Genomic DNA, 24,899 nt, shown 5'->3' on the forward strand with positions numbered 1-24,899 from the left:
AATATTTGAACTACTTAAGTAGTGACAATAAGTGAATTTTGAAATGTCCTTTCAAATAAAGAGGGAAATTTTAAATTTCAAGATTTTCGGTGTGAATTTGATATGGTTTATTTTTAAAATAATCCCCCTTACTACAGTTATAGAATGATTCTTGCTCTCCTGCATTAAAAGTAAAATGACTGTATTCCTCTCCCTAATCTACAGCTTTGCTCAGCTGAATTAAACGTTTTTAAAGCCTTTTTCTTTACTACTAAACAAGTATCTTCAATTCTTAACTGGCCCAAGAGCAAACTACTTTATGTAACTGCAATATATACAAATAAACAACAACAAAAAAAAGTAGAATTCTGCCAGCAATTATTATGCACAGCCCCAACAAAACAGACACAGCTTAAAAATCAGTTATGTATTTATTTGCATAGATTCAAAGGAAAAGAATTAAAAATCCAACATAATATCCCATGAGGCTGACACTTCAATTATTAACCCAGTTTTCTTTTAGAAAGGTTTTCCTCTACTAACTTCAGGAGTTACGTGAGTGCTGAAACATCAGATACCTATACATCTTCAGATTTTGCAGAATTAGTATTAAGTCCAAAAAAGTCCTTTTTGATGATGTACCGAACACACTGCAAAATCACATTTCTTTCATGTCGAATGTCTGGAGCCAAAAGCTAAAAAAATAAAAAAATAAAATGATTAACTGATAAATAAAATATATCCAAGAAACACAATCTAAAATATTATTATATTTAAACAATTTGTTAAAAAAGAAAACAATGCAGGAACATTTCCTTTTAACTTACACCAAAACTATATAGCTTTTTAAACAGCACAAATGTTCACATTTGGGGTCCTCTCTAAGAATATCTAACAAAGGACAGGAAATACCTATTTAAAAGTCTGCAATTCTTTAATCTACAAATCCTGTTAAAGAGGACTCTCCTAAAACCAAACTTACAAACAGTACAGAAATTGATAAGCAATATAGTAAATATAGTAATAATGAAACCAGCAGTAAAAAAAATCCCAACATTCCTGGACCTGTACAACTTCTAATTTTTGCACTTAATGTAACTGAAAGAAATCTAAAAATCCCTGATATTTAGAAGAAATACACAGCCAAGGAATCATATGTGATTTGCCAAAAAGAGTAAGATCACTCAATTTCTTTTCTGATGTCTACAAACATCACAGAGGATTAAATGTGCAGTGGAGAGAGGATTTAATTTACCACTTGTAAGGTAAGTATTTTAAAAATGCTATTTACTTTATATAAGCGCTGAAATTTACATTTATGTAATAAGAAGAAGAAAAAGAAGAAGAGGAAGAAGAAGCAACAGTGTCTACATGTAACACCTCAAAGGGTGTAGGGACAGAACGCTTTAGCTACAGCACAAGCACTTACCTGATGGCACAAAAACAGACTTTCACACTATGTCAACAGTTCTACAATTCTAGTAAAAAATTTGGAATATTTTCTATCACTCTTAGCATGAAAAGTCCTGGATCACTGAACAGTCTCAAGTCCATTACTTAGAATCAAAAGTGCTGCTTCCTCTTTTAAAATGTGAAGAAATAGATTTTTCAGCAAATCACACTGAGAATAAAGCCAATAATGCACAAAATAAACACATAAAAACCTCTTTCTCCCTTTAGTCTGCCATTGTATTTAGCTGTGTTTTCAATGAAAACTTTTAAGAATGTCAGTAACCTGAATGCATATTTCTCTACCAATCAGTTAAATCTAGAGTCTTTTCTTTCAAGCAGTTTTGAAAAGTGTAACTATTCCACACATTTACTGAACATCGGCTATATGCCAAATGAAGCTTCAAACTTAAGATACACAGATGAGTCTTCAAGCAGCAAATGTCACTGATAACCTTAAAAGACACACATTGAACCCACACACGCACAAACGCAGTGGCTCTGTCTTCATATGAGAAGAACACAAAGATTAGAATATAAACAAAAATCATTTACCATCTCTAGGAGATGTGGATGGTGTGTTCTTGGTTCAAATAATGTTTGATAGTTGTGATAATCTTTTCTCCTCTTAGGGTTTGTCTTTTTAAAACCTTTCTTTCTAACAGTCACTTTAACATCTTGACTTGGTCGCTGAGGAGGTTCACTATGAAGAACCTCATCTTCCACCACGATGTCTGCTTCGGTCTTAATGGGAGCTTCTAAATGTGATGAAGAACAAATACAAAAATAAATAACAACAAAAAAAAAAAACAGGTAAACTTTCCAAAAAAAAAAAAAAAAAAAAGCCCATAATAATCCCCCCAGCAGCCATAATACTGGCTATTTAGTAATAAAAACAAGGCATTTACAATATAGTAAAATATTTTTCAAGCTGGGAATATAACTTGTGAAAATCGAAGAGTACCAGAAAGAGCTACAGAAAGTGATCCCTATGAAGAGAATAATACCAAATGAAAACCTGGATCTACGCAAAAAATGAAGAATGTCAGAAAGAGTCAGTACGTGGATAAATACAAAAGACATTTGTTCTCATTTGAAAAAGGTTTTAAAGAAAACTGTCTATTCAAAACAAAATAATAACAATGTATGTGGGATTCATAACATCTATCGGAAAACCCACAATAACAACAGCACTAAGGAAGGGAAAAGGAAATTAAGTATATTGCTATAAAATTCTTAAAGTATATGTGAAGTGGTGTAATATCATTGAAAGTATACTGTGACAAGCTGAAAATGCACACTATAAACTCAGAACAATTCCTAAAAAATAAGAGAGGTTCAACTAATAAACCCATATTTGCACTACCCTAAAAATAAGGCAAGATAAATGCAAAGGAAAAACAGGTGAGACAAAAAGAAACAAGCCATATCAATAATTACAACATATATAAATACATTTTTATTTTTGTTAACCTTTACTCATTTTTGAGAGAGAGAGAGAGAGAGAGAGAGAGACAGAGCATGAGTGGGGAAGGGGCAGAGGGAGACACAGAATCAGAAGCAGGCTACATGTTCTGAGCTGTCTGCACAGAGCCCGATGTGGGGCTTGAACTCATGAACTGCAAGATCATGACCTGAGCCGAGGTCAGACACTCAACTGACTGAACCACCCAGGCATTCCTATATATAAATAATTTAGACATCACACTTAAAAGGGTGAGTGGTCAGACTGGGGGAAAGCACAAGACCAATTATGTAGTAGCTACAAGAAACCAAAAACTGTAGGCAATCCTTGCTTTTGCACAAACAGAACTGGCATTAAATCTAAGTTACCAAAGAAGTACAAAGCAAGGACTGCCTTCAACCAGTCACAGATTAAAAGTAAAAGAATCAGGGCAGGGGGCAGGGGATACCTGGATGGCTCAGTCGTCCGATTTCAGCTCAGGTCATGATCTCATAGTTCATGTGTTTGAGCCCCACATCAGGCTCTCTTCTGTCATCTGTACAAAGACAGTTTCAGATCCTCTGTTCCCCCCTCGCTCTGGCCCTCCCCCCTCAAAATAAATAAATAATTTTTTTTAAAGTAAGAAAAGAGAAGAAGATACCATGCATAGGGCAATCATAAAAACACCTGCTCAGCTATATCAATATCAGACAAAGGGAATATCAGAACAGGGGCTATTACCAGGGACAGAGACAGTTCAACTGATAAAGAAGTCAATTCATCAAGAAGGCAAAACAGTAACACCTAATAAAAGAGTTTCACTATACATGTAGCAAAAGCTCATAGAACTAAACCAAGAAATAGACCAATGTATTGTTAAGGTTGGAGACTTCTAACATTCTGCTCTCAGTAACTGAAGAACAATTAAACAGAAAACAAGAGGGATATAGAAGACCTGAGTACCACTAACAACAAACTGACAAGCAGTCAACCCAAAACATATTTTTGCCAAGTTCTCATGAACATTCATCTTGTGTTAGGCTATAAAACAAGTCTCAATAAATTGAAAAAAGAAAAAGAAACCACCCTGAAAGTGTACAAAGTATGTTCTCTGACCATAACAGAATTAAAGTAAAATCAGTAACAACAACAACAAAAACCCTATAATATAAAGCCTCCAAATTATCTGGAAACTAAACAACATACTTTTCTAAATAACCCAAGAGTTAACAAATCACAAGGGATTTTAGGAAATATTTAAAAAAAAAAAAAAAGAAAACATAACGGATTTAAGTAATGCATGAAGGTGAATTTACAGCTTTGAATGCTTTAATTAGAAATGAATGAAGAAAGGTCTAAAATCAATTATCTGAGCTTCTCCTGTATGAGGTAGAGAGAATGAAGAAATAACAGAGTGAAAATCAATGAACTAGAAAGAGACAACAGAAAAAGATCAACAAAGCCAGAAGTTGGTACACTCTGAAAAGATAAATAAAATTAATAAATACCTGGCAAGATTGATCAAGAAAAAATACTATTTAATAATAAAAGGAATCAAAGAGAGAACATCACTATAGATCCTACAGGTATCCTAGAAAAATATTGTGAACAACTTATGCCAATAAATTTGACAACTTAGATGAAACCAATTTTCTTGAAAAACACAAATAACCAAAACTAAAGAAGAAAAAAATAGAAAGTCTGGATAGTCCTATACCTCTTAAAGAAATTAAATTCATAATTTAAAATCTACCCCCCACTTCAAAATACCAGGTACAGATGACTCCCTGTTGAATTCTACAAACAAGAAAAAATGATAGCAATCCTACCCACCCCTTAAAAATGGAGGAGAAAAAAGATCCCAACTCACACCAAACCCAGACAAAGCCACTACAAGACAAGAAAAACACAGACCAATAATCTTTCATGGAGGCAAAAATCTTTAATAAATTACTAGCAAATCAAATTCAGCAATGTATTAAAAAGGTAATATATCATAACCAAGTAGATTTTATCTCAAGAATACAAGGTTGGTTTGATACTTGAAGATCAATCAGTGTGTTTTGCCATATTAACAAGATAAAGAAAAACCATATGATCAGTTGAAAATTCACAAGTTTCAAGGATCTCCTCCTCTCACCCCTAAAATGGTTGTTTTGCATTTTTGATTACCATGTATGACAAGCTGATATGATATAAAGAGTTCTATTTTAGAAATTGGGAGACTGGGTTCAATTGCCTAGACAAGAGTATAGGAGTCTAATCATATCCCTAAAAACTGTCAACACCTAAGTGTTATGTAGGATTGAATGTGATAACTACCTCTGAAAGGAAGTATAAGGTAAGTGTTAGAAGCACAAACGCTGGCCCCAAACTTTTAGGTTCAAGGTCTAGTTCCATCATATACTAAGCTGTGATCTTGGAGCAAGCTGCTTATCTCTGCCTACATATCCTAATAGTGGCACCTACTTCAACTACAATTAAAGAAGTAAAGCTCATAAAACAGGGCTTGATACAGAATAAATGCTATATAAGAACGTGCAGGGTGCCTGGGTAACTCACCCAGTTAAAGCGTACGACTTCAGCTCAGGTCATGATCTCATGATTTGTGGGTTTGAGCCCCACATTGGGCTCTGTGCTAACAGGTCAGAGTCTGAAGGCTGATACAGATTCTACGTTTCCCTCTCTCTCTGCCCCTCTCCTGCTTACGATCTTTCTCTCTTCAAAATAAACATTAAAATTTTTTTTTTAAATGGGGCACCTGGGTGGCTTAGTCAGTTAAGCGGTCAACTTCAGCTCAGGTCATGATCTTCTTGTCTGTGACCTTGAGCCCCGTGTCGGGCTCTGTGCTGACAGCTTAGAGCCTGGAGCCTGCTTCTGATTCTGTGTCTCCCCCTCTCTTTCTGCCCCTCCCCTGCTTTCTCTCTCTCTCTCAAAAATAATAAACATTTTTTAATGTTTTTTAATTTTTTTTAGGAAAAGAATTTGCTATGATGACAGTGGTTTTGATGTGCCCTCAAAGTGATAGAAAAAGGAGGAAAAGAAAAGAAATGTAACCATAAAAGAATGGAGGCCAAGAATTCAAAGTGGTTTGGGGCACCTAGGTGGCGCAGTCGGTTAAGTGTCGGACTCTTGATTTTGAGTCAGGTAATGATTTCATGGTTTGGGGTTTGAGCCCTGAGTCAGGCTCCTCACTGACCGTGCAGAGCCTGGCTGAGATTCTCTCTCCCTCTCTCTGCCCCAACCCCGCTCGCATGCTCCTTTGCTCTCTGTCTCTCTCAAAAATAAATTTAAAAACTTAAAAAAAAAAAAAAAAAAGAATTCAAAGTGGTTTGTAAAGTTCAAAACCGTGGGAATAATAACAAACAGCAAAAAGAAAAACCAGGTCACTACTTTCTATTATTTCCTTCCCTTCAAGTATTGCTCTTCCATTCCAATCGAGGAACACAAAAGTCAAATGAATCAGAGCTTACACTGTCAATCTTCTGCTAAGGAATGAGAAACTGGGACCATTTATATTTTTCTTGAGATTCAAAACATTTCCCAGCTCATTTTCTTCTTTTTTCAAACCTATGAATCACACCTTTTTGGTTTGTGGCCTTTTAAAATGAGTTTTCAATTTGGAGGACCCCCAGGGATAGCCAAAACCAGTTTGAAAAAACAATTTTGGAGAGCTATAAAACTGCACTTAACTTCTAACATGGCAAAACAAAAACAAAAAGCTAACATGCAAACCCAGGGCAGATATCAGACTAACCCATTTGGAAACATTACTCATTGACTTTTTCTTTCCTATGTATAGCTTAGTGATTCAGACAGCCCTGGAGCCAAGCATTGCCTCTTGTTTTACTTGAGGGACCCCTTCCTTGTTTAAAACTCTTACTGGAAAAGCACCATTCATGTTTAAGATCCTCTCCACACCTTTGTATTAATTCTTAAGTTGAGACAGATCTTAACTATGATGATACAACTGTTAAAATCTGTGACAAATCAGATTGCTTCTCTCATTTAGAATCTACTTCAATAAACAGCCTTCTAGATGATGTTTCAGGTTCAGAGAAAGTCCACTTATGTTTCTTTGGTTTACTTCTTCCAAAGTCCCTCTGTGTCAATATACTATCCTGTAGCCCAGATTAACCATGAAGGTTGGAAACTTGCTAGTGACCTGGATGACTATTTATAATAAAGCTGAATTCAAACTACAGAAAGTAATTCTTAAGCCTTAGGAATGTGAAGCCAAGGTTTTCTTATGTTAGGCAGGGCATCTTAGACAATTAGTAAAAATAAATTCATGTAAAATCAAATGTATCTTTTAATAGATGATATCTTGTTATCTATTTTTTAAAAAAAGCTATGCATTTCTGTACAGAAACATAGTAAATGTCACAGAGAGAATGACTATATAGTTGGCTTTTTTGGATTTTTAAGTCCCTAAACCTAGGCTTTACATCACTAACTTCACAAACCTGTCTTCTATAAACAAAGACGTGGGACCTCAAAGATCCCTCCAATTCCTTTCTTCCTTCTAAATGGAAAGTGGTGGCAGCCTCACAATGAAGACATGAGAATGGAAGTATCAAATGTTTTATCTTAAGAGAGACAGAAGAGAGCATTAGTGCAGCTTGTTTTTATGATATTCGGTAATCCGGTAACCGCTTTCATTGCTATCACCTGTCATAAATAAAAGCGATAAGCAGGACATATAATATGTGTTTAAAGAATAACTCCACCTTCGTATCAGTGTACTGGAAACAAGAGTAAAGAAATAAATACTGTTTTTCTTGAAATTAAAATAAAAATAAGAAGAGGCAACCATCTGTAAGAAATATTTTGATAAAGCCAAAGCGGTTTATGTATCAAAATTCAAGTAGCTTTTAACCAGGTACCATAGTAAATCATAGCCCATTAAAAGAGAAGAAAAAAATCCCTATGTTACAGATACATCTAAACATTATCCTTCAAATTAAAGCCCAACTCTTTCTCCTTCAACATCTTCCAACTATATAGTGAGTATCTGTAACCTAATCAGCATTAAAAGTGCTGCCATCTTCATCCAGTTACACTCAAATCTTCCCTTCTTTCTATGCACTCACCTGTAGGCTCCATATTCTTCAGTATAGCTCCTACTGTGAGAACACATCTTGTCCAGAGACACACACAAATGAATTCTTTCATAGTTGGTAAAGCCCAAATAAACTTAGCATGCAGAGCCAGGTTTCCACAACAGAAGGACACAGGCTTATTCAGTAAACATGTGCTGATTATTTATATGAACCCTGGCCTGGGTTTGGAACCAAAACACTACTACAGGTCAGTAACCAACGCATAACTGTTTTAGGCGGCCTTAAAAAAGATGCTAGGTTAAGCTGGTTTGTTAACATCTTTAAAGGTTAGACATGTATCCTGTACATCACTGACTTCTCAGAAAGAACAGTCAAGGATTCCATTTCATTCAGTCTTTAAAACAGAGGTAAATTCAACCACAAGTACAGAGTTACTAGGTTGTTCAAATGAGGAGTTTATGTTAATACGCGCTATAAAGAACAATCCTCTCTGTACATGAAAGGAATTCTATCATCTATTTGGTCACAAATGACCCCTCTCTACCTACCAAAGGTTCTAAGTAAAGTTTTGTTAAGTTCATTTATTTTGAGAGAGAGAGAGACAGCGAGAGTGAGCCAGGGAGGGCAGAGAGAGAGACAGCGAGAGTGAGCCAGGGAGGGCAGAGAGAGAGACAGCGAGAGCCAGGGAGGGCAGAGAGAGAGACAGCGAGAGTGAGCCAGGGAGGGCAGAGAGAGAGACAGCGAGAGAATCCCAGGCAGGCTCCAGGTTGTCAACACAGAGCCCGACACAGGGCTCAAACTCACAAACTGTGAGATTATGACCTGAGCCAAAACCAAGAGTTTGGCTGAGCCACCCAGTCACCCAGGCGACCCTGAATAAACATGCTAAGACAAGGGTTCTCGAGAGTAGGAAAAAAAATTTTTTCTTTGCCATATCTTTTAGAATTTTCTTTTATTCCATTAACGGAATATTTCTCTTCCCCTTCCTCTTCTGTCATTATATTATTTTTGCCTTTTTCTCCCAGACTAGCAACACATTTCCTCATTTCCCCAGTTTTCCTTTATCCCATGCTAAATTCACTTCTGAATCAAATGAAAACAGTGAGGATTAAATAAAGAATGTACTTGACACATCTTGTTCTCAGAAACACACACATGAAAGGATGCTACTGCTGCACAGTATACACCAAATTCAAAAAGCACCAAAACCAAACAAACCACTGAAACAATACGACTTACCTTCTGGCTCACTCTCTGACCCGGAGAGACTGCCATAGCTGCTCATTAGTGAGCACAGGGCTGGTGTCACTTCCTTGGGTATGACGGTACTCTGTGGTTTCTCCTCTTTATCAGACTCTGAAACAGAACAGGAAAGAAGGAAAACAGTCTACCAAAAACATCCAGCACCATAAGAAAGCTGACAGCCCCTCACATCCTCAGGGACGGTAGTGAAAAGAGAGCAATTTTTTATCATTTCCTTAATCCTACCGAAAAACAACACTCAGGAAACCTGAAAATTTCCCTTTGGTTTTAAGTCTTCATGGTCAGAGAAGCTGTCTGCCCCAAAGAAGACAGAAGGTCCATGGAAGCTACAAAGAGCTCAGTTACTTACCATCCTTCACAGGTTATGGAATTTGGACCTTCTCTAAATTAATTATATAGTCTTTGCTATTACTTTATTTATGCTATTGTGCTAATAATTAATTTCATTAAGGCAGTAGAAAGACCAAGGCCAGAAATTTATTTAACTTCACTGGATTAGGATGATTGCCTGTAAAAATTAGATTTAGGAATAAATAAAATATTAAAAAATCTACCTTTTTAATTAATAATTTATTACCAAGTTGGTTTCCATATAACATCCAGTGCTCTTCCCCACAACTGCCCCTCTCCATGACCATTACCCTCCCTTCCCCTTCCCCTCTCCCTCTTCAGTTTGTTCTCAGCATTCAAAAATCTCTCATGATTTGCCTCACTCCCTCTCCCCAACTCTTCCCCCCCTTTCCCATTCCCATGGTCTCCTGTTAGGTTTCTCCTGTTAAACCTATGAGTGACATCACAATCCCAGACTTTAGCCTCTACTACAAAGCTGTCATCATCAAGACAGTATGGTATTGGCACAAAAACAGACACATAGACCAATGGAATAGAACAGAGAACCCAGAACTGGACCCACACATGTATGGCCAATTAACCTTTGACAAAGCAGGAAAGGGTATCCAATGGAAAAAAGCCAGCTTCTTTAGCAGGTGGTATTGGGAGAACTGGACAGCAACATGCAGAAGAATGAAACTAGACCACTTTCTTACACCATACACAAAAATTAACTCTAAATGGATGAAGGACATGAATGTGAGACAGGAAACCATCAAAACCCTCAAGGAGAAAGTAGGAAACAGCCTCTTTGACCTCAATCGAAGTAAGTTCCTACTCAACACATCCCCAAAGGCAAGGGAATCAAGAGCAAAAATAAACTACTGGGACCTCATCAAGGTAAAAAGCTTCTGCACTGCAAAGGAAACAATCAAAAAAACTAATAGGCAACCGACAGAATGGGAAAAGATAGTTGCAAATGGCATATCGGATAAAGGGCTAAGTATTCAAAATCTATAAGGAACTCACCTTTTTTGTTTTTAAGACTGCTTTTGAGGGTACAAGTAACATTTAAACCATTCTATACATAAAGGATTACTCAGAGATACAGTGAAATGAATTCAGCCAAAGTTTTTATTATTTAGAACTTCTAAGAACTTCAGTAAACACACCAAGCCAGAGAACTGAGCAAGTCCCAAAGAGCCTGCCAATGGTGAAGTGAGCAGAGCCCAGTGGACCTGACTATAGCCTCGGGACACCGCCTATTACGTGTGTTCCTGGCAGCTCTAAAAGTGTATTAAATCTATTCTAAACAACCACTGAAAATAAAGCCTAACTGAAGAACGAAAACAGGAAGCAAGTTGTCTATGTAATAATGAATCAGCTCAACCCACAACCAATATGAAATGTTTCAAGACAGCATTTAACATTCACCAAGTCAGCCCAGGGGAAAGTGAAACAGGGTAGTAGGAAATGGGGGCATACTTCTATGTGAATATGGAACGTACCACCTGCTGGTATATGAGGTTAAATCCCCTCTCCTCTAACCATCCATACTAATCCACACCGCACCCCCTGAAAACTACTCCTTATCCATTTTAAGCTATTTTATTATCTTTTCTCATGAATTAATAAGGGAAAAGAAAAATATGCAGTTTTATGTACAAATTACTAGTGGACTAAAGAGAAATCTATAACAATGCTAACATGGAGACTGTTCATCTCCTTGTTTGAATGATGATATACCAAACTGTATTATTTCCTTCTAAGACCCAAAGAGAGTATTGAAAAGCACAGTATCACTGACTATAATGCTCTCTAAAAGTCCAAGCTTTTTTAATTCTTAGGAGGTATCTCATGTTTTAACTATTCATCACAGGTGATGAAACCAGAATTCAGAGAATCTGAGTAACTTTCCCTTCAGGTAAAAAAAATTATACAACAGTCGGATCAAAGTTAGATCTGTGCTCTTTGACATTAAATCCCAATTCTTTTTTTTTTTAATGTTTTTATTTACTTTTGAGAGACAGAGACAGCATGAGCAGGGAGGGTCAGAGAAAGAGGGAGATACATAATCTGAAGCAGGCTCCAGGCTCTGAGCTAGCTGTCAGCACAGAGCCCGACGCGGGGCTTGAACCCATGAACCGTGAGATCATGACCTGAGTCGAAGCTGGACGCTTAACCGACTGAGCCACCCAGGCACCCCTAAATCCCAATTCTTAACTAGTGGGCTAGAATATCTCCTATAGATACATAAAGTCCTCTTCTTAAAATGAAGCCATCCTACCAAAATGTCTCCATGGTCAGGGCACCTGGGTGGCTTAGTTGAGTGTCCAACTTAGTTAGACAACTAACTTAGACACTTAGTTGAGTGTCCAATGCCTGGTTTTGGATCAGGTCATGATCTCACAGCTTGTGAGTTCAAGCCCTGCATCGGGTTCTGCATTGACAGTGTGGAGCCTGCTTGGGATTCTCTCTCTCCCTCTCTCTCTGCTCTTCCCCGGTTTGCTCTCACTCTCTCTCTCTCAAAAAACAAACATTAAAAAGTTAAAAAAAAAAAAAAAGAAAGAAAGAAAGAAAGAAAGAAAAAGAAAAGAAAAGAAAAGAAAAGGAAAGAAAAGGAAAGAAAAAGAAAAAATGTCTCTATGGCCAATAATAATGCTAATAAATATCTTCTTTCAGCTATGGTTCCACTTCTCTGTTCTGGCAAAACTCTCAAACAACTAACTCATCTACTTTGATGTCAACGAGCACAAGTTACAGGAGGAATAGGGTTTGGCTTTGTTCAGTGCTGTATCTTCAGAGCCTAGAACAGTACATAAATGGTCAACAAATATTTGAAGAACAAATGAATGAACAAAGCCAAGTTCAAAAGGGCTCACTGGTACAAAATAGGGCTAGGAAAAGGTGGAGCCACAACACAAACCTAGTTGTGTTTGATGCAAAGCTCTTTTTTTTTTAAAGTATGTTCCACAGGCATGGAGCCCAACCTGAGCTTGAACTCACAACCCTGAAATTAAGACCTGAAATGAACCACCCAGGCACCCTTCTTTCTTTTCTTTAATAACATGATTCCATTTTTGTTTCAAAAAATCATACACATGTGATGAGAAAAACATTAGAAGGATATACAACAAAATGTGAGCAGTGGCTATCTCTGTAAGTTAAGAAAGTAGGATTTTTTTTTTCTTTTCAGTCTTTTGCTTTTATAATCAGAACATAAAGAAAAGCACAGGGCAGTAAACCCTGGAGGAAAGTGTTTCCTCACAATTCAATTCAAGAAGTGGAGGACAAGGCTTTGATTCGCCTACATATCACACCTTTTCCTGCCTTTTTTCTTAATAAAGAACTTTGTACTTGAAACAATTTTAATTTATACAATGTTGCAAAGATAATACAGAGAATTTCCATATACTTTTCATCTAGCTTCCCCCACTGTTAATATCTTACATAACCAGGGTACATTTATCATAGCTGCCAAATTAACACTGGTATAATACCACCTAGACTACAGATCATATAGTAATTTCACCAGCTTTCCCACTAATGCCCTTTTCTTGTTCCAGGATCCAATCCATCATGTCACAATGCATTTAGCCATCATGACTCCTTATCTGTGTCTTCCCCAAATCTGTGGCAATTTGTCAGGATTTCCTGGCCTTTCATGAACTAGAAGATTCTGAAGAATACTGGTCCTTGTAGAATGCCTCTCAGTAAGGGTCTGCTTGGTGTTTTCTGATGATCACACAGAGGCTATGGATTTTAGACAGTGCCCTTCTCATACATCACTTCTGGAGTCCATGATGTCAACATCACTTATTACTGGTGACCTTAACCTTGATCTCTTGGTGGTCTGACTGGTTTCTCTGCAATAAAGTTACTATTTTTCTCTTTCATTATTCTGCTTTTTCAAATGTTTCATTAAATCCAGCCCACATTCAAGGGGAGGAAACTAAGCTCCCCCCTCTTAGAGTAAGGAATATCAAAGAAATTTGGACATATGTTAAAACCACCACAGTATTATTTTACTAATGATTAATACAGGGGAGATATTTTGAAACTATATCAATACCCTTAAGTTCTGCCACTAATTTTACCATTCTTCAGTGGGTCTTCACTGAAACAATTATTACTGTTGTGTTTTAATGGTGACTTTCTATTTCCTTCATTTCTTCTACAATTATCAATACATATTTTTCTGTAAGATCTGTTCCTCCTTCCCCATTTTTTATTTACATCTGTATAGACTCGTGGATATTTATTCTTTGGGTTATAATCTATTATTATTTATTTTGTGGCTCAAATTGTTCCAACTCTGGCTCTTGGGAACATTTTCCAGTTGGTCCCTATATCCTTCTGACATGCTCGCATCCTGATGTTTTATTGAATACTTTCTTACCTTCTGGCACTATTAAGGTGCTCTAGGTTCACTTTGTATTTTCTCTGCCCCAGCTCTACAATCAATCATTTCTCCAAAGGGCCCTGGTGTCTTCCAATTCGTGAACGATAAAACCACAATCTGGGTGCCTGGTGTACTCATTCCCAGGACCGTCACAGAGTTCACTGTACTTGAATGGCTCCCCATGGGTAAGAGTCAGGAGTTCACACATGTGAACAACTGCTCCCCTCTTTTGTTCTTCAGGTATGTTTTGGGAATCCATGATATGTAATAGCACTTTGAGAAGAGGGATTGTCCTTTTGGCCCTATCAAAACAGTCCTTGACAATGGCTTTTCATCTTAAAAAAAAAAAGGCCATTCCCCAAAGTCCCTTGGATCTACCAGCAGTTCAAACACAGGCATTTTTAGCAGCTGCAAAGATTATACTGAAGGCATTGCACTGGCTGACAAAATAATACTCAAGAAAATTCACCACTTTTTAGCAAAAGCAGCCAAAACACCTCTCTAAACCAAATATGCCAGTATAAAGATAGGAGCAATGAAGATGATAAAATCAAACCTTAAAATGATTACAAAATACCAGTTCAAATAATTTATCTTACTGTTAAAAACCCTAGCAATACATTTCTTAGGGTAAATCTCACCTCATTCTCTCACACATACATATCATGTGCCCTCCGACCAAAATACATATATATATAATAATCTAAAACTTATCAGTGGACTATGAATTTCTTGAAAGCACGGAGAAACTTATTTAAATTACAATCCTGGACAAGCAGAACATGGGACTGCAAGTAAATCCCTACTGAAATGAAAAGTGGAAAAGAAATGCCCTCTCTAGGGGCGCCTGGGTGGCTCAGTTGGTTAAGCGTTCAGCTTTGGCTCAGGTCATGATCTCGCGGTTGGTGGGTTCGAGTCCCATGTCAGGCTCTGTGCTGACAGCTAGCTCAGAGCCTGGAGCCTGCTTCAGATTCTGTATCTCCCTCTCTCTCTGACCCTCCCCTGTTCGCACTGTCTCTCTCTGTCTCTCAAAAAGAAATAAAAAAACAACAAAAAATTAAAAAAAAAAGAAAGAAAAGAAAAGAAATGCCCTCTCTAAATCTTGCAGTCTTTGTAAGTATAAACCCTGGATGCAAAAGCTTCCCATCTGGCTTCTTCCTACAACTTCTTCCTTTACATGTCTCTCGCCTTTGTCCCCGTATTATTTCCTGTAGCCTTTATGAAGCAAACAAATCACATGCTCCAGCCCCAAGAAGATTTACAGGTTACATACCCTAAAGAAAACGCAGTATGTTGAAACAGTCACCCTAAAAAATGGAAATGTTGCTTTAGGTTCCCAGCTCTCAAAAACAAATATTAACAACAGCATTCATGGTAACTGACATGCCAGCTTATTTTCTTACTTTAACATCTACCTTTTTTCCAACGCTGGAAGCCCAGTGTACAGACGAATGTCCCCAGTGCTCTATGACAATAGCTCTATTTATATTATAATGACTGACAAATTGGATTTCTTCTGTTTTGTGGATGCTGAGGCACGTCAGTCAGTGATGCCTGATGCACATCACTGCCCAACTCTCTTCTTTCTAGCTCACTTCCCAAAACCACAGGTCAGTAAAGCCATACAACAGGTTGTATATGTACTTAAACAACAAATAGATGTGGTCCCAATGAATAAGATACCAAAAACAGATTTGCAACAATACCTTGAGAAACTGGTTAGCAAAATATACAAGGAACTATATAATATTTAAAAAAAAATACAGCACTATTAAGGACATCTAGTGACAACACGCCATATTCAAAACTGATAAACTGGGAGACTCTGAGAGACAGGCTTTCCCTCTGAAACAGGGGGAAAGCACCCACACAATTAATGAGAGTTCACATACTGCCAATTATCACAAAAAACACTGATTTTCTAAGCATGATCTGAAGTTTATAAAGATCCTTAAAAACTGTTCTTGTTTACAATGTGAATGCTGATGTCTAGATAAGGTTCTGAGCCAAAAAAAAAAGGAAAAAAATGTAAAGCGTTGAGACATCTTCATCTTAAAAGTGAAATTAGTGATGAAAAGTAGTAACGGCCCGGAGAGCATGAGCAGGACCACAGTATTACAATGCTGTCCTGCCAATGGCCACCTGAACCATGAGCACGACCACCGATCATAAGGTGGGCCGGGTCTGGCCCACGAAGGAAGCTCCCGCCAAACGCAGGTAGGACTGACAGACTAGAAGCAGACACGCTGACAAGATCTGGGCGTGTGAAAACACACAGATTTTTGTAGCAATTCCTGGAGTGAAAAGCTGAAGAACCAGTGCTCTAAACACTGTTTTCAAAATATAAAAGTCCAGAAGAAATCCCAGGTAGAGGATAATATAAATTTAAATAGACTCTTTCCCAAAAAATTAAGCTGCCCTAATTTGATCATTGTTTTTTTTTTTTTAATTTCCTTAAAGAATAGTGTTATAAAAAGGGGGTTCTGGCTCGCTCAGTCAATAAAGCATGAGACTGTTGATCACAGGGTTGTGAGTTTGAACTCCATGTCGGGTAAAGAGGTTACTTAAAAAAAGAAAAAGAAAACAGAATTACCTATCTACCAAAGCTAAAAGAATGATGACTATTCAACATTACAAGTCCTTCAAAGGTTCACTAAGAAAAGTGCATGAAATGAAGAATTACATAATTTTCAAATTAGTAACTTCCTAATTTTAACAGTAGTCTTTGTATTTGTGTTTCAAGTATTTTAATGACATGAAAGTTTCTGGTTGAATACAGATGGTTTTTATCATCAAGGTCACACAATGTAAATCAGAGGAAGTGTGTGTGGGCTCCAGTATCTTTTGAAGGGGAATAAACCAGTGCCCAAGAGTAAACTCAGCACTGGCCCCAGATGTCATCTGCCTTTTCCTTGCTATCAGCAAGTATAAAAAAATGTCTTTTCTAAACTCTCTCCTACATCTGAACTATCCTAGGCTCATACAATACTTTTTTAGATAAATTCAGACTTCACATTTAGAGAAAGTATAGTATCTGGTTGAGTCAGGCTCTTAAATTCAAACGTTGGCTATAGCCCTAGCTAGCAGCTGCACCAAGGTAAATTCCTTATCCTGGGCCCCTCAGTTCAAAAATGAAAGCAGCAACAGTACCTATGCATTATAAAAGGTATGTGATGAGGAAAAGAGTTAACATGTACAAAGCCGCTAGAGCACAGTAAGTACTTTTATCAATAAGCGTTAGTTGATGTTAAAGTAATTCCTATCGCTCTAACTAAATTACATCTTATTCTTACCCCAGCACTCCCTTCCTTATGCCAAGATTCTTTCCATCCTGATTCAGTCACTGAATTCGTTATCACCCCATTTCTTGCCATCCATAAGTTTAATAATTTGCCATGTGATTACCACAGAAGCCACTGTCTTCCAAGCTGAACAGAGCCTGCTAGCAAACTTACAATGTAACATCAGTCCACTCACTATAATACTCGTTTACAGAAGAGAACGCACATACATTATTGGAAGAAAATATGGTAAAAGTATTTACATCTACATTTTTATTTTTCAGATGGGAAAATGGAGCGTCAGAGGCTGGATGGTATCTCTGCGTGGTTAGCAGCATTCTGGTCCTTTAATTTTTCAACTTATTAATCAAGAATAAGGGAATTCAAGGCTAATATAAATATATTCTATGTGCTGATGAAGAACAGTATCAAATACAATGAAATAATATTATTTACGCAAAGAGTTTGTGCTCAGCAGCATACATAATACTGGCTTCCGCTGGAATTACCCACTTCACTGGTGGGAAAAAATGAACATAACTAAGATTGTGAATCTATAGCATCAATACACTCAGAGCAATCTTAAGAAAATTTCCAAGAGGACACCATGCTATGAAAATTACCCAACAAATACAATCTTCCTTTCACACCCTGTCTGCCTCATGCACCGCTCCCCAAGATACAGAAAAGATGACCTGAAATGAGGGTTTTGACAAGACACTCCCATTACAAATAAAAAGAAAAGCACCATTCTACTTTTTTACATATTTGCCATTAAACCCTCCACTAACAACACCGTGAAGAAGTAAGTGCAGCACCATGGCCTGTACACATAGCAGCATGCTGCTTTCCTGTTTAGCTTACCAGAGTCCGTGTTCACCAAAACACCCAGAGGATCTGCATTTGCCTCAGGCGGATCTTCGGACTTCGGATCACGCAAGCTACTGCCAGATCCAGTGGCTGCCTTCTGTCCAACACGGTCATTTCTCCATTTGTGATGCCTGCCAGGACTTCTGATCTTTGCCATCTGCGAATGTCTAGACATTCCTTTCATCTTGCTGGAGCGAGGAAAATGCAATTCTTAATATAAAAGGCACTGACCTCTCAAGAACAAAAAAAAATTTTGTTTTTGAGAGAGCCCACAAGAAAGCACCAGTGGGGGATGGGCAGAGGGAGAGACAGAAAGAGAGAATCTCAAGCAGGCTCCATGCTCAGTGGGGAGCCCAACGTGGAGCTTGATCTCAGGGCTGTGAAATTATGACCAGAGTCAAAACCAAGAGTCTGACGCTCAAAAGACTGAGGACTGAGCCACCCAGGCACCCCTCCCCCACCATCAGGAAAAATTTAAAGGAGACTACTGAATGCAAAAAGAAACTTAGCTGCCAAATCAATCATTTGTAGCCTACCACGTTAAAGAGATGAAAATAAATAAATAAATTCAATGGCTTCTAAGGGCAGGGAACTTTATGGCAGATCTTCAATGAAATAACACACAACAATAAACACCACTTATGAATTCCAAGATGCACATTTCCTCCCATATTTAACCACTCTGAAAATGGTCTATGTTGTATGATCCACAGCAGGTGAATTTAACTGGCAGATTTTTCATTCTGAGTACACAAAAGTGTTTTCTCAACTTTATAAAGTGTGTTAACTCTTGTCCATTCATTCTACAGGAGTCTTAAAGTTTCTGACGCATTTACAAACATGCTGTTTGACCTTCATGACAACTCCTTGAAATTGGCTAGACAGGTACTACTCTTTTCACTTTATAAGGGGATAAACTTAAAGATCATAGCCTACACACAATTTCATAGCTATCTCAATTCAAGTGCCCTCGCAACGTCTACAATTACTCCTCGTAGAAGAAAACAATGCTTATGTGAGCATATTCTAACATATGTATGTACAGGAAAAAAGTTTCAAAAAAAGGTCTGTTACACGTTCTCAATAGACAATATAAGGTGTCCTTTGTGGGGCTGAATGTTCACAAAAATACATGTTATTTCTAATTTGTCACTTACGAGCAGAATTCTTTTATTATTATTATTATTATTATTAATGGAGGCTGCAGTTAGGAATATAAAAATTAGAAATCTGAGCTCAAATCCCAATTTTATCATTTACTAGCTGTGCCTCTTGGACAATATTAATATCCTTGAGTCTGTTTAACCTCGTTTGTAGAAAGGGAATCAGAGAGACATAGAATTAATATAAAATGCCACATTGAGCCCTTAATAAATGGTAGTTATTACCACAACATTTTCTAAATAATTTGCTAAACCAACATATTCGGTTAATATTTTTACAATCCAAAGGTTATTCATTCTTTTAGGGATCCCCATAATCCTTACAAAGTCTCATTCCAAAAAATCATATATATAGTCCAAATTTTGCAGAAAACCATGGACCAATTTCCAGTGGTCAACCGGACACGTCAGACCTCAACAGTGTCATCACAGGTAAAACACATTAAGAGTCTTGCCTTTGGCTCACAGTCCTCTTGAGGATGATGAAGAGACGCCACTTTCCATAGGCTCCCATTCAGAGATGCCTTCCCTGTATTCTGCTCCTACAGCACCTCACCGCAGAAGACTTCTACATGATCATTTTTAAGGTATTCACTGATCAGCAACGAGTTAGAATGACTTTTTTAACATTTTATTTTATTTTTCAGTAATCTCTATATCCAACGTGGGACTCGAACTCACAACCCCAAGATCAAGAGTCTCATTCTCTACTGACTGAGCCAGCCAGGTGCCCCTAGAATGCCCTTTAACTGATGAGATCAATAAGACTTCACTGAAAAGTGGTATATCTGGTATTTCCACTGCCCCCACCTTTGAGGGAGTAGTCCCTTTACACCGTTGCCTGACAATCATTTACAAGGAAAAGTTTAGGAGCGTCTGGGCGGCTCAGTAGGTTGAGCATCTGACTTTAGCTCAGGTCATGATCTCACGGTCGGTGAATTCACACCCATCACGCTCACTGCTGTCAGTGCAGAGCCTGCTTTGGATCCTCTGTCCCCCTCCCACTGGCCCTTCCCTGCTTGCGCTCTCTCAAAAGTAAATAAAACATTAAAAATAAATAAATAAAAGAAAAAGATTATTTAATCAACATTTAAAAACAAAGTATAAGTAAAAATGCAGATGCACATGAAGTGCAGAAATAAAGGAATAATTACAACTAAAAAGCTAATAGAGAGGAAGTAGAATACTAACAAATTATCCAATTATTCCAAAAGGAGGCAAAGAAGGAAACAACGAAAAAATAGGATACTTAAAAAAAAATTAGGGCACCTGGGTGGCTCAGTTGGTTAAATGTTCAACTCCTGATTTCAGCTCAGGTCACAATCCCAGCCAGGGTTGCGGGATCAAGCCCCTCATTAGGCTCTGCACTGAGGATGGAGCCTCTGCTTAAGATTCTCTCTCTCCCTCTCTCCCTCTGCCCCTCTCTCCCACTTGCATGCTGTCTCTCTCTCTCTCTCAATAAAAAAAGAAAAAAAGAAAAAAGGATACAAAAAGAAAGGCAAAGAAAAATACTTTTCAGACACACAAAAGCTAAAAGAAGTCACCTCCAGCAGTTCTTCACTACAAGAAATGTCAAAGAAAGTCTTTTCGGCAAAAGGAAAATCCTATTAGATGAAAAGATGGGTCACCATTAACGAATGGAGAGTATCAGAAATGGTAAATATGTAGGTATTCCAGCCATCAGCCAAGTTAGGTCAGCCATCAGCTAGCCAAGCCCAGTTGTGACTGAACTCTGTCAAGGTCAGCAGATACGTCTAACTGAATCCCAGCTGGCCCCATATGTCTGAGCAATTAATACTTGCTATTTTATTGGGGGAAAAAAGGATACTCATTAAGAGTAAAAAGTCACAAATTGTGATGGTATATTTGCATATATACACACACACACTCTACTCAAAATAGGATTTGTATCTAAGTAACTCCTACAAATCAAGAAAACCAACCCAATTAAAAACTGGTCAAAAACTTGAACTGGCAAGTCACAAGAAAATATCAAAATGGCTGATAAGCATATAAAAAGGTGTCTAACACCAGTGGCACCTAGGTGGCTTGATCAGTGGAGCAGCCAACTCTTGATCTGGGCTTAGGTCGTGATCCTAGGGTTGTAGAATCAAGCCCCATGTTAGGCTCTACACTGAGAGTGAGCCTGCTTAAGATTCTCTCTCTCCCTTCTCTCCATCCCTCCCCCACTCACTCTCTCAAAATAAATAAACTTTTTAAAAACATAAAAAAATAATATAAAATAAAAATTAAAATAGGGGCAAAGTGGGTGGCTCAGCTGGTTAAGCATCTGACTTTTGACTCAGGTCACGATCTGAGTCATGGTTCACTGGATTGAGCCCATGTCAGGCCCATGTCAGCATGAAAGCCTGCTTAGGATTCTTGCTCTGTCTCTGCTCCTTCCCCACTCACATGCTCTCTCTTGCTCTCTCCCTCTCAAAATAAATAAAGTTAAAAAAAAATTTTTAACGTCTAAAAAAGGTATCTAACATCATTAGTCAAGAAAGAAATGGTATGACATGAGGAAAAGGTGTAACTAAGCATTAGCCAGAAGACAGAGCAACTAGATTACACAATCAGCAGGAGTGTAAATTGGTACACCCATTACGGAAAACTGTTCACCTTTATCTATTAAAGCTAAACATATAGATGCCCAATGATCCAGCATATATATGACCAGTGAAAATGAGTACTTATGCCCCAAAAGACATGTAAAGGAATGTTCAGGGTGCTTGGGTGGCTCAAATGGTTAAAGTGTCTGACTTATGTTCAGGTCATAATCTCCCAGTTTGTGAGTCTGAGCTCTGCATCGGGCTCTGCACTGACAGTGCAAAGCATGCTTGGGATTTTCTTTCTTCAAAATTAATAAACTTAAAAAAGAAAAAAAGAATGTTCGTTAGTTACAGCTTATTCATAATAATCCAAACTGGAAACAACCCAAATGTCCAATAGTAGAATGGATATTTTTACAAATGAGTTCTAAACAATAATAAGAATGAACAGTTTACAGCTACACATAAAATGGATGAACAGCACAAAATAATTCTGAACCATAGAAATCTCACACCAAAGAATATATATTATATGATTCTTCTCATATTAGGTTCCAAGAGCAGGCAAAATAAATCTGAGATGACAGAAATCAGAAAAGAGGTCATCTTTGTGGGGACGCATTGAACTAGGGAGAACTTAAGAGAAATTTATGAGGTGAAGACATTTTGTATGCTAATCTGTGTGGAGGTTACACCAATGCATAGGTGTATCTGTGTATGTGTATAAATCCAAGCTTGGTTTGAGAGTTACAGATTTTATTTATATTAAAAATAAACCTCAGTAAAAAATAAAATGGGGAAATTTTTTGAACAAAATTCTATGAAGGCGAGGGATTGGGGAAAACAGGGCGTTTCAAACACTGCTGATGGGAGAGTTAATGATGAGTTATTTGACAGTTAGCCATTAATATGCAAATACACATTTTATCTTTTGACTCAGCAAATCCACTTCTAGGAATCCATCCTTAGAAATACTTGCACATGTGTAAAATGTATGTACAGGGCAATAATGGCAAATTTTTATTAGTAAAAGATTGGTGAAAACTTACGTATCGGTCAACAGGAAATTGGTTTTAGAAAAGAAAAAAAACCCTGTGGGACACCCATAGGATTCTATACATCCTCGAAGAATGAGGAGGCTTATTATTTATCAGTGTGGGACAATCTCCAAATTTATCATTTGGCTAAAAAAGCAAAGTATAGAAACAATGTCAAAAAAGGAGAAAGAAAAAAAAGACTACAATCTTATGTGCTGTACACAAACGAAGTATCTCTGGAAGGAAAACTGGGTTGTCTTCGGGAAGGACAACTGTTTAGCCAGGAGATACAGACAGAAAAGACTTTATGAACAATGAGTCTTTTTGAAAACCATGTAAATATGGGGCATTTGTTTAAAAATATAACTTAAAGAAATTTTGAAGTTAAAAAGTTACAAAAGCACAGATTTCAGAATTAGGAATGTAGAAATTTTAAGATTTTGGTGTATGCTCTTGTTTATTAGTTTTAAGCATACTCACTTAAGATAAGCATTGAGTTGGGGTGCCTGGGTGGCTCCCTCTATAAAGCCTCTGACTCTTGATTTTGGCACAGGTCATGGTCTCAGGGTTCGTGATTTCAAGCCCCATGTCCCGGTCTGCCCTGCCAGCATGGAGCCTGCTAGGAATTCTTTCTCTCCTTCTCTCTCTGCCCCTCCCCAGCCTGTGTACATGCACGTGTGCACACACACTCTCTCTCTCAAAATAAAGAAATAAACATTTAAATAAATAAAATAAAATCAGCATTGAGAATGCAAACGATTTTAAGGATCTTACCCATACTGCGTCGTTGTCAAAACTGCTCCTCTCTTTTCCTTTTCAAGTTGTAACTTTTTCTTTCTTTCAATATTGGCCAGAGTTGGGTAGTTTCTAGAAAACAATAAAAATCAATTATAAAAGGGGTTTTAGAGTATAAGTTTAATTATCCAATCAAGCAATTACTGCATTTAGCATTTAATAACTAATTCAATAAATCATTTTAAACCTTAATTCTTTCTAGAATTGTTTTAAGGGAAACAAAGTAGACTGTGACAACGCTACTCAGGTAGACCAGCACTTGGTCCACAAACTTTGTTACTAGCCAATTAGTAGGTAAGGAGCTTATACTAGAATTTGAATTAAATATATCATAAAATATGCTCAAACTGATATAGTTCATTTATTTGCCACTTATCTATAAATACTATTTAAAAGATGTAAGTCTAGGGGCACCTGGGTGGCTCAGTCGGTTAAGCCTCCGACTTCAGCTCAGGTCATGATCTCACAGTTCATGGGTTTAAGCCCTGCGTCAGGCTCTGTGCGGACAGCTCAGAGCCTGGAGCCTGCTTCGGATTCTGTGTCTCCCTCTCTCTCTGAACCTCCCCTTCTCATCCTGTGTGTGTGTGTGTGTCTCTCTCTCTCTCAAAAATAAATTAAAAATATTTAAAAAATTAAGTAAAATAAAATTTTAAAATGTAAGTCTATACACTTATGCAAATACAAAGTCGGTAAACCCAAAGTTACCAAAATGAGGAAGAAACAGTTCTCAAAAAAGACGGTCTACCAGGAAGGATAAGAAAAGCACACAAATAACTATAACAAAGGGCAACATATAATAAAAGTACCCCAAAGAGTACAAAGACTGGGTGGGAGAAAATGATCATCTCTAGCTATAGAAATCCAGAAAGGAAGAAAAGAAAGAAAGAAAGATGAAAGAAATTGGTCTTATATAGGTTTAATAAACAGAAATCAGATGGAAAAGTTTAAGTGTTCTAAGCAGAATAAACAATACAAACAAACAAAGGCCTCAAGATATCCAGAGCATAGCAAGTGGTTCATTTTGTAGGAAACAGTTTCAAGCAATCAGACGGAAAGGGAGGCTGAGGTCATTAAATGTGCCTTGAATACCAGACTAGAAAGTTTATATTTATTTCAGTGGTAACAGGGAGCCATTGAAAGTTGTAAACAGGGAGAGATATGTATAAGGCAGTGATTAAGATTAAATCTGACAGCAATGTGCAAGATGAATTGCTCTGACAAAGGTTTCTTTGTTCCTTGGCACAACTGTGTGGAGATGCAAACTCTGGTGG

At 37.5% G+C, this 24,899-nt stretch overlaps 1 protein-coding gene across 1 annotated transcript in view; it reads right to left on the reverse strand.

The window, feature by feature from the left end:
* Positions 1 to 391: 391 nt before the first annotated feature.
* NUFIP1 (nuclear FMR1 interacting protein 1) overlaps positions 392 to 24,899 on the reverse strand; it is a 40,481-nt gene continuing 15,973 nt past the window's right edge. Inside the window, exons 6-10 of the mRNA XM_029936706.1 lie at positions 23,608 to 23,700; positions 18,076 to 18,269; positions 9,175 to 9,291; positions 1,984 to 2,186; positions 392 to 674 (exon numbers count right to left, since the gene is read on the reverse strand). Coding sequence (XP_029792566.1) covers positions 558 to 674; positions 1,984 to 2,186; positions 9,175 to 9,291; positions 18,076 to 18,269; positions 23,608 to 23,700 — 724 coding nt within the window. The 3' untranslated portion in view covers positions 392 to 557. The remainder of the gene's footprint in view (positions 675 to 1,983; positions 2,187 to 9,174; positions 9,292 to 18,075; positions 18,270 to 23,607; positions 23,701 to 24,899) is intronic.

This window comes from Suricata suricatta, chromosome 4 (genome assembly GCF_006229205.1).
Source record: "Suricata suricatta isolate VVHF042 chromosome 4, meerkat_22Aug2017_6uvM2_HiC, whole genome shotgun sequence".
Lineage (NCBI taxonomy): Eukaryota > Metazoa > Chordata > Mammalia > Carnivora > Herpestidae > Suricata > Suricata suricatta.